The sequence below is a fragment of the Solea senegalensis genome, linkage group LG13, assembly GCF_019176455.1.
Source record: "Solea senegalensis isolate Sse05_10M linkage group LG13, IFAPA_SoseM_1, whole genome shotgun sequence".
NCBI classification, from domain to species: domain Eukaryota; kingdom Metazoa; phylum Chordata; class Actinopteri; order Pleuronectiformes; family Soleidae; genus Solea; species Solea senegalensis.
The window spans coordinates 8,381,584-8,393,371 of NC_058033.1; the positions used below are offsets into that span (position 1 = coordinate 8,381,584).

An 11,788-nucleotide genomic window follows, 5' to 3' on the forward strand; every position below is an offset into this window, starting at 1 on the left:
CTGCTCCTCCTGCTCCTCCTGCTCCTCCTGCTCCTCCTGGTAATGACACTCTCATTCTTGCTGCTGTCCCGTGTCCTAAAGTGGCTGCTGACTGAGGCATAGTGATGGGATGCTGAGTGTCGGGACTGCTGCTGCATCTCTGCTCCTTCATGCTGTCACACTCTGCAAAGCAATAACACAAGTGTTCTTAAGTGACAATTTCTTAGCGTTTTAAGGATGTCACATAATTTGATGTAAAAGTTCTTACCAAGTGTGTCATCTTCTTTCCACTCATGCTGTTCCGGTTCCTTCCACTGCCACGCTCCACAGGGCCCACGCTTCTTTTTTACAAGGAAAGACCTCGGCATCCTTTCGTGTTCTCTGAGTCCTTTACTTCTGCTGATCTACTTGATCATCACTGAGGAAATTCTTGGAGCTATGTAGTGGGGAGTGGAGGGGGGGTCAGTCAGTGTTTTGACTGGAGCACACCTGTGTTGACTGTGCGCGTGCGCCATTTTAACTGGTCCCCCACCGGTTTTGCATGTCAGGTAGTGAGAATCCGGGGAGAATCACATTCAAGTGGCCCTTGACATGCAAAGTTTGGCCCCAGACCAAACCCTGGCCCTAGACAAAGGGCACGGTCGGAGTAACAGGAGAAAGCACAGAGGAGCCACAGCTTTAACTGCTAGGTAAATCAGGCCCTTTCTCCTAGGCGATTGTGTGCTGGGATTACGCAGCCATTCACGTGCGCTGAAAAGATGTCAAACATTTGTTGTCTCTTATTGACAAAGGTGTTTACATAATTCCACATAACATGATGGCACTTTCTCTCCCATGTTCCCAGTGCATGCTGGGATCCACAGCGGCCGCTCAGACACAGAAGAAGATTAAACTGATGATGAATGGATGAATCAAGGGAAGGTTTCACTGCTCACAAATGTGTTGGGGTTTTAGTTTTTTTATGTCAACTCTGTGAATGCCCGTGAACAATGACAAGTGGCTGAAGTGAACTGCTCGCCTTTATCTAATTGTTTGAATTGTCAGTGTATACTAAAGAGGAAAATCAACTGAATGCATCTCCACCTTATTTCACTGGACTCTGCATAGCAAATACAAATGTGGCCCGGGACTAAAGCTCGTCATGCAAATATCAATAGAGGTCACTCCAAGAACGTCAGGTGAATAATGTTGTACAAACTGTAAAGCACTATAATCACACAACAGCCCGTATACGGCACCAGTGGAAAAGGTTCTTATGTTATGTCATGTTAAAATGAAACAGCAACACACACAGAAAATATTTAAGGCATAAAATAACAGTGAAATTAAAGATATTGATTTATTAACCCTTAAAACACACAGCATTTTGGTTGCTTTTTTCCATTGCTATGTTAACATGTACAGTATATACAGTAGCTATTAGAATGTGCAACATAGACTGTCTTATATCCTAACTTTCAGCACAAGCTATAGGTAATCTGATGAAAAAATATCGTTTTTACACAGTAAAAGTACTAAAAATGTTTAAAATCGGATTGAATTTGTGAAATTTGGAAAAACGCCACAGTTCAAAGTTCACTCATTTTTTTTGAACAACAAAAATAAAAAACAGTCAAATTTTGTGACTTCTGCACAATTATTGCTGAAAAAAATGATTTTTTTTTTAAAGCCTGAATAAGTGACCTATAAACAAACACACACCCCCAGGATGTCCATATAAGGTGTTGTGGATTACTCCCACTGCAATTTAGCATGGGTGCACCTGCGGCACAGATCCGTTAAGGGTTAAAGTGTCGCTGGGGTCGCCGGGGTCGCTGGGGTCGCCGTGGTCACTGCTGCCAATTCCAGCTGATATAGGGCCACATAGAGACAAACAGCTATCCACTCTCACACTCACACCTATGGTGAATTTAAAGTGTCCAGTTTATCTAATCCCCAAATCTGCATGTTATTGGACTGTGGGAGGAAACTGGAGAACCTGGAGAAAACCCACGCACCCACCCGGAGCATGTTACTTTTCCTAAAAACAAAAAAATACCATAAATGGAGAGTCTATCTAGATGGTTTCAAATTCAAATGACCCAGGGGCCAATGAGCATCTAGTCTGGCCAAAAATCGTACTTCTTGGAAAAAAGCAACTTTTCAGGAGCAGCAGCGGTTTCGCAGAATTTCAAAATAAAAGTGTCTGTGTCAACGTGGACCGATACATATTTCTAAATAAAACATATTTATGATGCAAAATGAATATATTACTAAAGAAAACATACAGAAATAACAACTCAACACAATTATAAATTGACATTAAGTATAGTGAACTGAAATGGAGTTCCCTTTTGATTATGAATCACCAAACGAGTGAAAGGCGATATGGCGCCGATGTTGATGGTGTTAGCGTTTTCCCGGCAGCCTGCTGACTGTACCGTGTGCTGTTGCTGTTCCAAGCTGCGCTCTAACTGTATGCAAAACAACAGCCCGAGTGCTGCAGCATGGAAATGAAATGGTAAGAAGCTATAGCTTCACTCTGTAAAAGACAAAAACATGGCCCTTCACGGACGACGTCTGTCTAACATGAATGAATAGCTCTGTATTAGTTTTACTAATTTTCTAATTTTCGCACATTAAGCTTTATTTGCAGCACATGCTTCACTAGAAGTTGTGGATTTCATGTTAATTTCATTGTAATGGTTTGTTTAAATATTCAAGTGGAAGTGGCAGACTTGGAAGACTAAGGATGAGCCTTGTAGGCTTTACATTGCAATTGAGAATTGTATCTTTTAAAGTAAGAATTCATTTCCCACCATTGGCTCATTCACAGTTGTTTACTGTACTTATCCCAGGTGGACGATACATGTGTTTGCCCATAAGCCTCGGTCCTCTCTGAGTCTGGTAAAAGAAAACAATGCTGTTCAAACACTCTGTGTACACAGTGGACGTTAAACAGTGTGCGCCAGTCTTTAGTCTTTACCCTGTGAATGAATTCCACCAAGTTTGTTCTCTGTAGCGTACACACACATGCAATCACACACACACACGCAGACTTGTTTATATATCAGATTGAGGACACATCAGAGATAGACACATCATAACCCTACGTTACCAAGCACTTCACCCTAACCCTAAAACCAGGTCTTAACTCTAAATAAAAAACTTGAAATTTGTGGGGTCAAAATGTCCTCACAAAGACAGGTTTCTACGTTGTTCTTGGATCTCACAAAGATATAAATACAAGTACACATTCACACACACACACTCGCCTGTATTTGAGTGTGTGAGTGTGCGCTCAAAAGCATCTTTCTCTCATAAGCATGATCAGAGAAGGACCCCTACTGGTTGAAGTCATTTACTGAAAACTGTGACAGAGGTTTTCAGTACATGCATTGCTATATTTGGAGATGATAATTCATGCTTTTATAACCACACGCCTGGACTGTCCGAACAGTCTTTTTACCTGTTTAAATAAGAAAGTGCTTTTAAGTGGAACGCACAAAAGGGCGCATATATATGGCCCCTAACGTTGCATCACTGACCTGCTACAGCTTCACACCCCCAGCCCGCGGTCTGAGGTCAGCAGGTCAGACGTTACTTGGGGTCCCAAAGTGTTTCTTCACTTCTGCCTACATCGGTAAATTCATGTGTTATTTTTGACTTCAGTGTTCAAAATCTGAAAGTAGGTGGTTCTCGCTTCTCTATTCTGAATTATGGTGTGTCCTTGATTGGCAAGACACACACACACATTGAGAATGGAAACTTTAGTGGCTTGAGAGTTTTGAGTGGTGACATCAAAATGTCAAAAAGCACTGTATGTTAATACAGACTCTGGAATTTGCACTACGACAACTCCAGCCTGTCATATCCCTACTCAATTATGTTGTGTATGTGCCATATTTTTCTGTGCAATAATCATGTGCAATAACTGTGTGTCACTGCACTTTATTCACGTGCTGCTTGCAGTTCATTTTATCTGTGCCTATGATTTAGGTGTGTAACATATGTAAATATATAAAATATGTTGTTGTTCATCCCTGTTTTTTGAATTTGTGTATTTTATATTGCTTATTTTATATCATAGTGTAGTTCTGAGTGAGTTTCCCAAGTGTGGTATACACAAAGTAAAATCTAAGCTATTCTAACCTAATCTAATCTAATCTAATCTAAGATAGTCAGACATAACAAAATAACAGGATGCTACTTGGGCTCTATTATTCTTTCCCACATCAAAACAAGCAACTCAGTTTAACGTTCAACAGTAAAAAACAAAAACAAAAAAAGAAATCTGCTGAAACACAAATTACTGATGCTGGATAAACAAATACGAGCAGCTGTCTCTCGCTGAATCTCTGGCACACACAGACATTATAGAAATGAGGAACAGCAGTGTCACAATGAGAGCTACAAGAGGAAATGGACAACAATACAGATGACTATTGAGAGGACGGAAGAGGTGACAGACAGTTTCTCTCTCTCTCAGACCAAACAGCGCACAGTCAGTGTAGATAATAATGCAAATGCACACGCTATTTATTTTATTTGTTGATGCAATCGCGTAGTATCCTTGGCCAAGTTCATTCAGCAAGAAAGTAAGCCCAGGAGGAGATGAAGTCTTCATAAAGTTGTTCACAAAACCTCAGTCTGTGTAAAAAAAATATACATATTGATATACAGCTACTGCATAATTAATTCAGTCCCTGCTGCACAAATCAAGAAGTTTGCAGTTCTTCAATCCATAAAGCCACTACTTCACCTGCTGCTACATTGTTCCACTTCTGTTGCTAAATTAGTCCATTCTGACACATTCATGGTCAAATATGACAGACAGCAAGCAATGATACAACTAATATTGTCAATAACACAGAGCAGTTATTGCTTTGACATGAAAACAACAACTTTTTCTGCTGTATGTGGGGGTTCCAGCTCTTCATCTACACACACACACACACATAGTGAAGAAGAGGAGGCAGACAGAAATCAGTTCTATACCACAAGCAGACAGAACGTGGGGGCAGTGTAAAACAAGAGCATGCAGAGGCAAAGAGAACAGGAAGAGAGAAAAAAACTGTCTAGGAAATGAGATTATAAAGGCAGAAGTGCAAGTGGCTGGTGTCAAACAATGTGAATGTGAGGCATGGCGGTGCTCAGGCACAAATGACAGCGTGCGTGATTTAGTAGACGACACGTCCACTTAGGAGCGGGAGAAGGTTGATGAGAAGAAGAAGAAGAACTGTCAAAGATCAAGTGAGAGTCTGGACACTGACCACAGGTGGAAAATGGGGTGAGTACTTCTTACAGGAAATAATAATTGCCTCCTGTATCAATTGAAAACACTTGTTTATGGATAACTGAAGACATTAAAAAGCATGCACAAGTGTGCTGCTTCCTATATACTCTGCACTTGACGTTCGCTCTTATGCTCTGACTGGATTTCCTGCTGTGTGTGTGTGCGTGCAGCTCATAGTGTTCACACGTGGTGTGTATCTCTTGCACAAACAAAAAGCATGTTACCAAATCCTAAAAACAAGCTCTTAAAAGCTTAGTATCATTTCAAAAAATCACCATGTATTATTGACAGGTGAACAAATGAAGTCCTTATAAGGAAGCGATGCACTGAAGCACAGGAAGTGGTTGGAACGTTTCAGCAGGAAGTCAAGATTTCCCACAGACGACAGACTTTTGCAACAACCACCAAACTGAAATAACTGAGGTGTATAAATAAATAAATATGTGCTCAAGCGTTTTCTTCCTCTCTTCGCTGTCCTGTAAAACCCGGACTTACCTGATCGCATAGAGTGTACGTATGTTCTGGTACCAGGGAAATTAAACTACACAGAAGATATAGGGGCGTAAACAGCGCTCTGAAATGATTTCACTTAGATTTAGTCATGTGATCTGTTATTTCGCTCAGCTGTTCAAACCTGAGTGAACCCTGGGCAAAACAAGATGTTTATTTATATTCTATATTTTGGAAATAAGGTTCTTCACTGTATTTATTTGACCACTTCTTGTGCTTTTCTAGTCTTAATGACCATTCAAAGTGCCTTGCATTCATCTATTCACACCCATTCATGTGTTGCATGCACGTATGCAGAGCTCATGCAACACCTGCACAGCCACCAGGAGAAAGTGTGTTCTTCAGAAATAGTTTTTCACACTATACTTCAACCGCATAGCATCTCTTTAGCTCATAGTCTGCATCATGTCCCATTTTACCAGTTACTGTGTGTCTCCCTTCATCAGTGAGTCCAGTATCTGTCAGGTGAGAGCAACAGTCATGATGTACGACGAGGCCACGAAGCGCTGGATGCCAGTGGGATCAGACAGTCCCTCCTTCAGCCGTGTCCAGATCTATCACAATCCTGCAGCCAACACCTTCAGAGTGGTGGGCCGAAAACTTCAGGCTGACCAGCAGGTATATATACACACACACACAGACGCGCACTAACCTTGACCTAACCACTATTAGTGCAAAATGTAACTATTTTTGGTTTCCATAAGGACTACTGGTCCTGACAAGGTCAGTGTTTACGCCAGAAAAGGTCCTAAAAAGGCAACAAATACAAGTCTACACACACGTAAACAAACTGATCTGTACTTATCGGTACTTCACTGACCTTAAAATTGAAAGAGACAAAACTGGTACCTGACACCAAGGCCCGAACCAATCTGGATCTCACTCAAAAAATGTGGGCCTTACCCCTGCTAATAATCAAACTAATTGCTGCTCATGCTAGGTGGTGATCAACTGCCCCATTATCAGAGGGATGAAGTACAACCAGGCCACACCAAACTTCCACCAGTGGCGCGATCACAAGCAGGTGTGGGGGATGAACTTTGGCAGCAAAGAGGACGCTGCTTCTTTTGCAGCCTCGATGATGCACGCACTAGAGGCTCTCAGTGCTGCAGCAGGTAAACAACGATGAGAGAACACACACACCCAGCTTGGCAGAGTGAAGTGCTCCTGTGCTTAGTCATACTTTAATTATTTTACTGTGGAAACAGGAGGGTTTTCTTTCTTTGTTCTTCCGCATCAAATTGCCTGTAGACAATTTTGTAATATCGGTGCCAATGACAAGCCGTTAGTCTAAAGTAAAACACAAAATGCTTTCTGTGAAACGATCCACGCTTAAGGCTGTGCACACAGACCATTTATGAGTCACACCAATGAGTAAAAGTAAAAGCTTTTTCTGGGCTGCAGTCCTGCTTTCAGTTTTTCTTCCATGTTTTTTTGGCCATGCAGGTCCAGCGCCATGTGGACCATCTGCACAGGAGCTGGAACAACAGAGAAGGTACTGGTTTTTTTTTTTATTTGTTGTATCTGTCTAATGTTTTTAATGCAACAGGCACAATTTACAGTGATTAAGAGGTATTTAAAGAAAATGGAAGCCAGGATTAGAATCCTGGTTTGACTGAGGGCCCTTTCTGTGTGGAGTTTGCATGTTCTCCCCATGTGTGCATGGGTTTTTCGGGTGTCTTTCCTCAGTCCAAAAACATGCAGAGATTAAGTGGATAAAGTTATAAACAATGAGTATCAATCAATCACAGATTTAACTCACAGTGGCAACAGCTTTTAAATTACTTGTCCATCTCTGGTCAGACTAGAGCAAAAGAGGCAGGAGGAGCAGCAGCGGGAGAAGGAGCGCCTAGAGAGAGAGAAACAGGCCTCTGCTGCAGCTTCCCCACTTCCCCCAGCTCCTCCAGCTCCTCCAGCTCCCCCAGCCCCTCCAGCTCCCTCAGCTCCTCCTGCACCCCCTCCTGCCCCACCCGCACCCCCACCACCTCCATGCCCACCACCTTCATGTGGACCTAGCCCACCGGTGCCACCACCACCTCCTCTGACTGGGGACTCTGGCTCAGTCCCACCGGCACCACCCCCACCCCCTGCAGGAGGAAGTTTGGGGGGAAACAATCTCGCTGCAGCTCTGGCCGGAACCAAACTGCGTAAGGCAAAGGTTAGTTGTGGTGTTTTGTGTTCCTATGAATGGCTTTGGTAAGGTCGATGATGACGATGCTCATAGCTCAGCGGAGAGAAGTTCTGGTGTAGCTTTGACCTCTACTCTGTAAATACTGTAAAACAAGATGCAGCTGGGGATGCAAATAAAGGAAGCTGGTGTGCATGTTTTTATCTCATGGACTGATATAACTGGAGGTGTTTTTGTGTGTTAAGAATGAGAACGACGCTGCAGCCCCCAAACCAGCACCTGCATCGAGTGGAGGTGGAGGTGGCAATCTAATGGGAGAAATGAGTGCCATCCTTGCTAGAAGGTAAGTTTTATATATATATATATATATGTATATATATATATGTATGTATATATATATATATATAGTATATGTATATATATATATATATATATATATATATATATATATATATATAGTATATGTACACTATGTCTGTGATGATGTAATATGTCTGAATGAGTATGATTCAATGATATTAAACAGGAGGAAAGCTGCTGACAGTCCTGCTGCAAAGAAGGAAGAACCTCGCACTGTAAGTCTCCTCCTGCCGATATCATGATTGTTGGATTTCCATCCCTCTGTTATTCTGTATTATGAGTAGAAAGACTGCATAAAACTGATGATATGACTGGAGGATAACACTGGTATGATAACCACAGGGTGATGTTGACTGCTCACCATCAAAATCCTCAGGACTAAGAGGTGAGTAACTTCCATCTCCTTTAACCAGACAGAAAAAGCCCAGCTAAATGGGCTTTTATTGTCCTCATTGTACACAATATAATATTGTGCAGGAAACAATGTGTCAAGTGACAACACAAATGATCATATTTTAACAGAAATCAATGAAAAACCCAGGGAAAAATGTGCCACCATGCCAAGGTAAGAGGTGGATTGATTAAGGATTATTTAGCTCATATTTCCCCAAAAACGATGAGCCAAAGATTTCACTTTTTCATTTCTTTTTTTTGCAACAGACCTAAATCTTCAAGCAACAATCGAAGGGACTCTAATCCATCTCCCAGCGCCTCCACTCCTCCCCCATGTACTGCCACCACTAACGCAATGTCCAGGTAACAGTCCACTGTACCTCACTGTCACTCTTTACTCTATTCTCCCAACTTCAAACACAATAAGTAGACTATTAAAGTGTTATTTCAGCACTACGATAATGTGATTCACTGTAACACTAGTCCAGGATGTGTTAGATCCTAATTGAATTTGTGTTAAATTGACTTATTGACTGCAAAATGTATATTGTAGCATGTACCTGACCGAAGTCTATACAATCAACACATGTGCAAAAGCTTCCAAGAGCGTGTTTTCACTTTGTTGTACTGGGCCATCGAGTGTTATTTTTGAATTTGTGGGGTGATTGTTGTTGCAAATGAAGCACTTGACATTTGGTGGTTTTTCTATTGTAAGAACCTGAAAGTTGCATCTGCGCTTCAAAGGTTTTTGTTGGGTGCGCTTGCAAGTGTTTGAGTTTCTCGGTCAGAAACTTTCCGCCTGTGAAACGAGGGAGATTAAATGTCTGTGTATCTTTAATTTCAACTTGTCTGACGATACGTTGTAATCAGTGATTGTTGTCGTCATGCATGGAGTGTTCTGACTTATGCTTATCCAAGCGTTAGACCCGATTAATATGTTAAACATGAGTCCAAAGAAGCAGAAGTAGCCATTTAGTAGGCAGTAAAATTATACTGGCCACAGGAACTTTACTCAAATAGCTCAGTAAAGGCATGAGGAAGTGGTTGCTCTTACTGAAACATCAGTGTTTGTTGGGACATGGTAGACGTAGATGATCCACTCTGAACATCAATCAGACTCATCTCTTCTCCTTTTCCTCTTTCGCCCACTTTCCTCTGATTTCCTCCTCACTGTTTTTATAATAAACCATCCTCTCTGTGCTTCTCTGCTTCTCCTCGTCAGCTCCCTCTCAGATCTCATGAAGTGTGTTCATGATTAATCATAATTATTGTATTTCTGTCTTAGGATGAAGGTATTGAACAAGAGCTCAGAGGGAGCAGGAACTGACCTTGACATGGAACAATTCAAACAGGTTGGTTCCTCTTTCCGTTTTAACCATACATCCTACACAACTCATTTAAATACAGCACTTTTACATGTTTGGACTTTTTCTGGGGAAAATATTAACTTTCAAATGCATTATAACAGGTTTTATTGTGTATGATAAACAGAGATGGTTAAACCACTGCAACGTTGTCATGTTGTGCATGCGTTTTCACAAACAAATGGTTTCAAACTCAAATGGAGTCCACTGAGTGTCCAGTTTGGTCCGTAGGGGGCCAGTCAAGCGCAAAAAAGTCCAACTTTTTGAGAAAAAGACATTTATGATGATATTTCACATGATTTCAAAATAAAAGTGTCTGTGTTGACATGGAACGCTAAATAGTTCACAATATAAATGTATTTATGATGCAAAATGAATCTATGTGGCCCGCGATCCTCATGTTTGAGGACTCACAGTCTTACCTTTATTTGTACCTGGTCAAATAGCAGCACATATAGAGCCTTAATGAAACAATGAGTGAGTTAGACTGAGGTGAAAAATGATTTGTCATGTGAGAACATCTGAATGTTGAGCTCTCATGATGCCGCATGTGTCTGTGTGTTTGTAGCAAATTCTTGAAGAAGTGAAGAAAGAACTTCAGAAAGTGAAGGAGGAGATTATTACAGGTGGGCTCGACTCTGTAACGTCACGTAACAGAACCAATATTGGAAGCTTTTGTGTTCTACATGCATGTCGCTTTTGTTGTGTTCCAGCGCTGGTCAAGGAGCTACAAAGTGCAAACCCCACAGCTGACTTCTGAACGACTGAAGAGCAACTCAGGAAAATAAAGAATATTATTGTGAAATTTTTATGATGCAAAGTCAAGGTACTCTCACATTAGAAACCCATAGAATTTATATATTTTTTGTTTTGGTTCTTTTTGTTTTTTATTATACCATCTCAATAGAGTCATCCCTGTGTTTGACTTCTTCATATTTCCACATGGTAATGTTTCAAGCATGAAATTTGACGACAACTATATATTGATATTCCAAGAAAGGTTTTCTACTGTATTTCTTACTGCTATTTTTAATGATAATAAATACTGAAATATGTTGCCTTAAAATGTCTGACGGTTTTTGTTATTATTATTATAATTTTGGAAACACTTTTCTGTAATATTGTAACTTCCTCTATACACATGCACACACACATGAGTCCTGAAAGTTTGCATTCCTATAATCCTCACACTCTACCATGTAGAGTAGATGCATATAGATGTATATGTATACATGTATATATATATCTATCTATCTATATATATCTATATATATCTATACATATATATATACATATATATATAAAATATTATAATTATTATCCACTCCCATACCGTCCACTGTAAATGATGCTTGCTCACTGGCTTGGTTCGCACACATTTGGTTGTTCACTTCCTTTTTCTTTGTATTGCCTAGTTAAACTGTAAATGTGCTGCAGTACTGTACTGGCTTTATACTGTAAAACAGTGGAGTCATAGTGCACTCTGCTGGACAAACAATAGTATGATGATGCCTTTTTGAAAAGATTTTTCTACATTATACTGTCTAAAAAAATCATTATTTTTATTATTTTCATAACAATATATCTGTAATAAACCATCACCTAATACAATTGACCAACAGTCATATTGATAGGGGAGTCCCTTTGGATATTCATCAATAATCATCATATTTAGCCAGTGTAAAAAATTGGGTGGGAACTAACATTCTCATTGTTCGGTTTCTGGTGGTAGGATAATTGGAGACACTTAGATGCTTAGGTGTCCCTGTGTGTTTTCAC

At 40.6% G+C, this 11,788-nt stretch overlaps 1 protein-coding gene across 1 annotated transcript; it reads left to right on the forward strand.

Moving 5' to 3' along the window:
- The first annotated feature begins 4,997 nt into the window (after positions 1 to 4,997).
- Positions 4,998 to 11,075, forward strand: LOC122779826 (vasodilator-stimulated phosphoprotein-like). Its single transcript, XM_044042474.1, has 13 exons — positions 4,998 to 5,248; positions 6,211 to 6,382; positions 6,705 to 6,879; positions 7,211 to 7,259; positions 7,568 to 7,922; positions 8,138 to 8,235; positions 8,419 to 8,467; positions 8,595 to 8,637; positions 8,775 to 8,817; positions 8,913 to 9,008; positions 9,931 to 9,997; positions 10,578 to 10,635; positions 10,723 to 11,075. Exons 1-13 carry the CDS (start codon positions 5,244 to 5,246, stop codon positions 10,767 to 10,769), a joined length of 1,257 nt encoding a protein of 418 aa, XP_043898409.1. The 5' UTR covers positions 4,998 to 5,243; the 3' UTR covers positions 10,770 to 11,075.
- The last annotated feature ends 713 nt before the right edge of the window (positions 11,076 to 11,788 follow it).

Coding starts and splice junctions, on each gene's coding strand:
- LOC122779826 (XM_044042474.1), top strand. Junction 6,880..7,210: donor GGCTCTCAGTGCTGCAGCAG/GTAAACAACGAT, acceptor TTGGCCATGCAG/GTCCAGCGCCATGTGGACCA. Junction 8,638..8,774: donor AAAATCCTCAGGACTAAGAG/GTGAGTAACTTC, acceptor ATATTTTAACAG/AAATCAATGAAAAACCCAGG.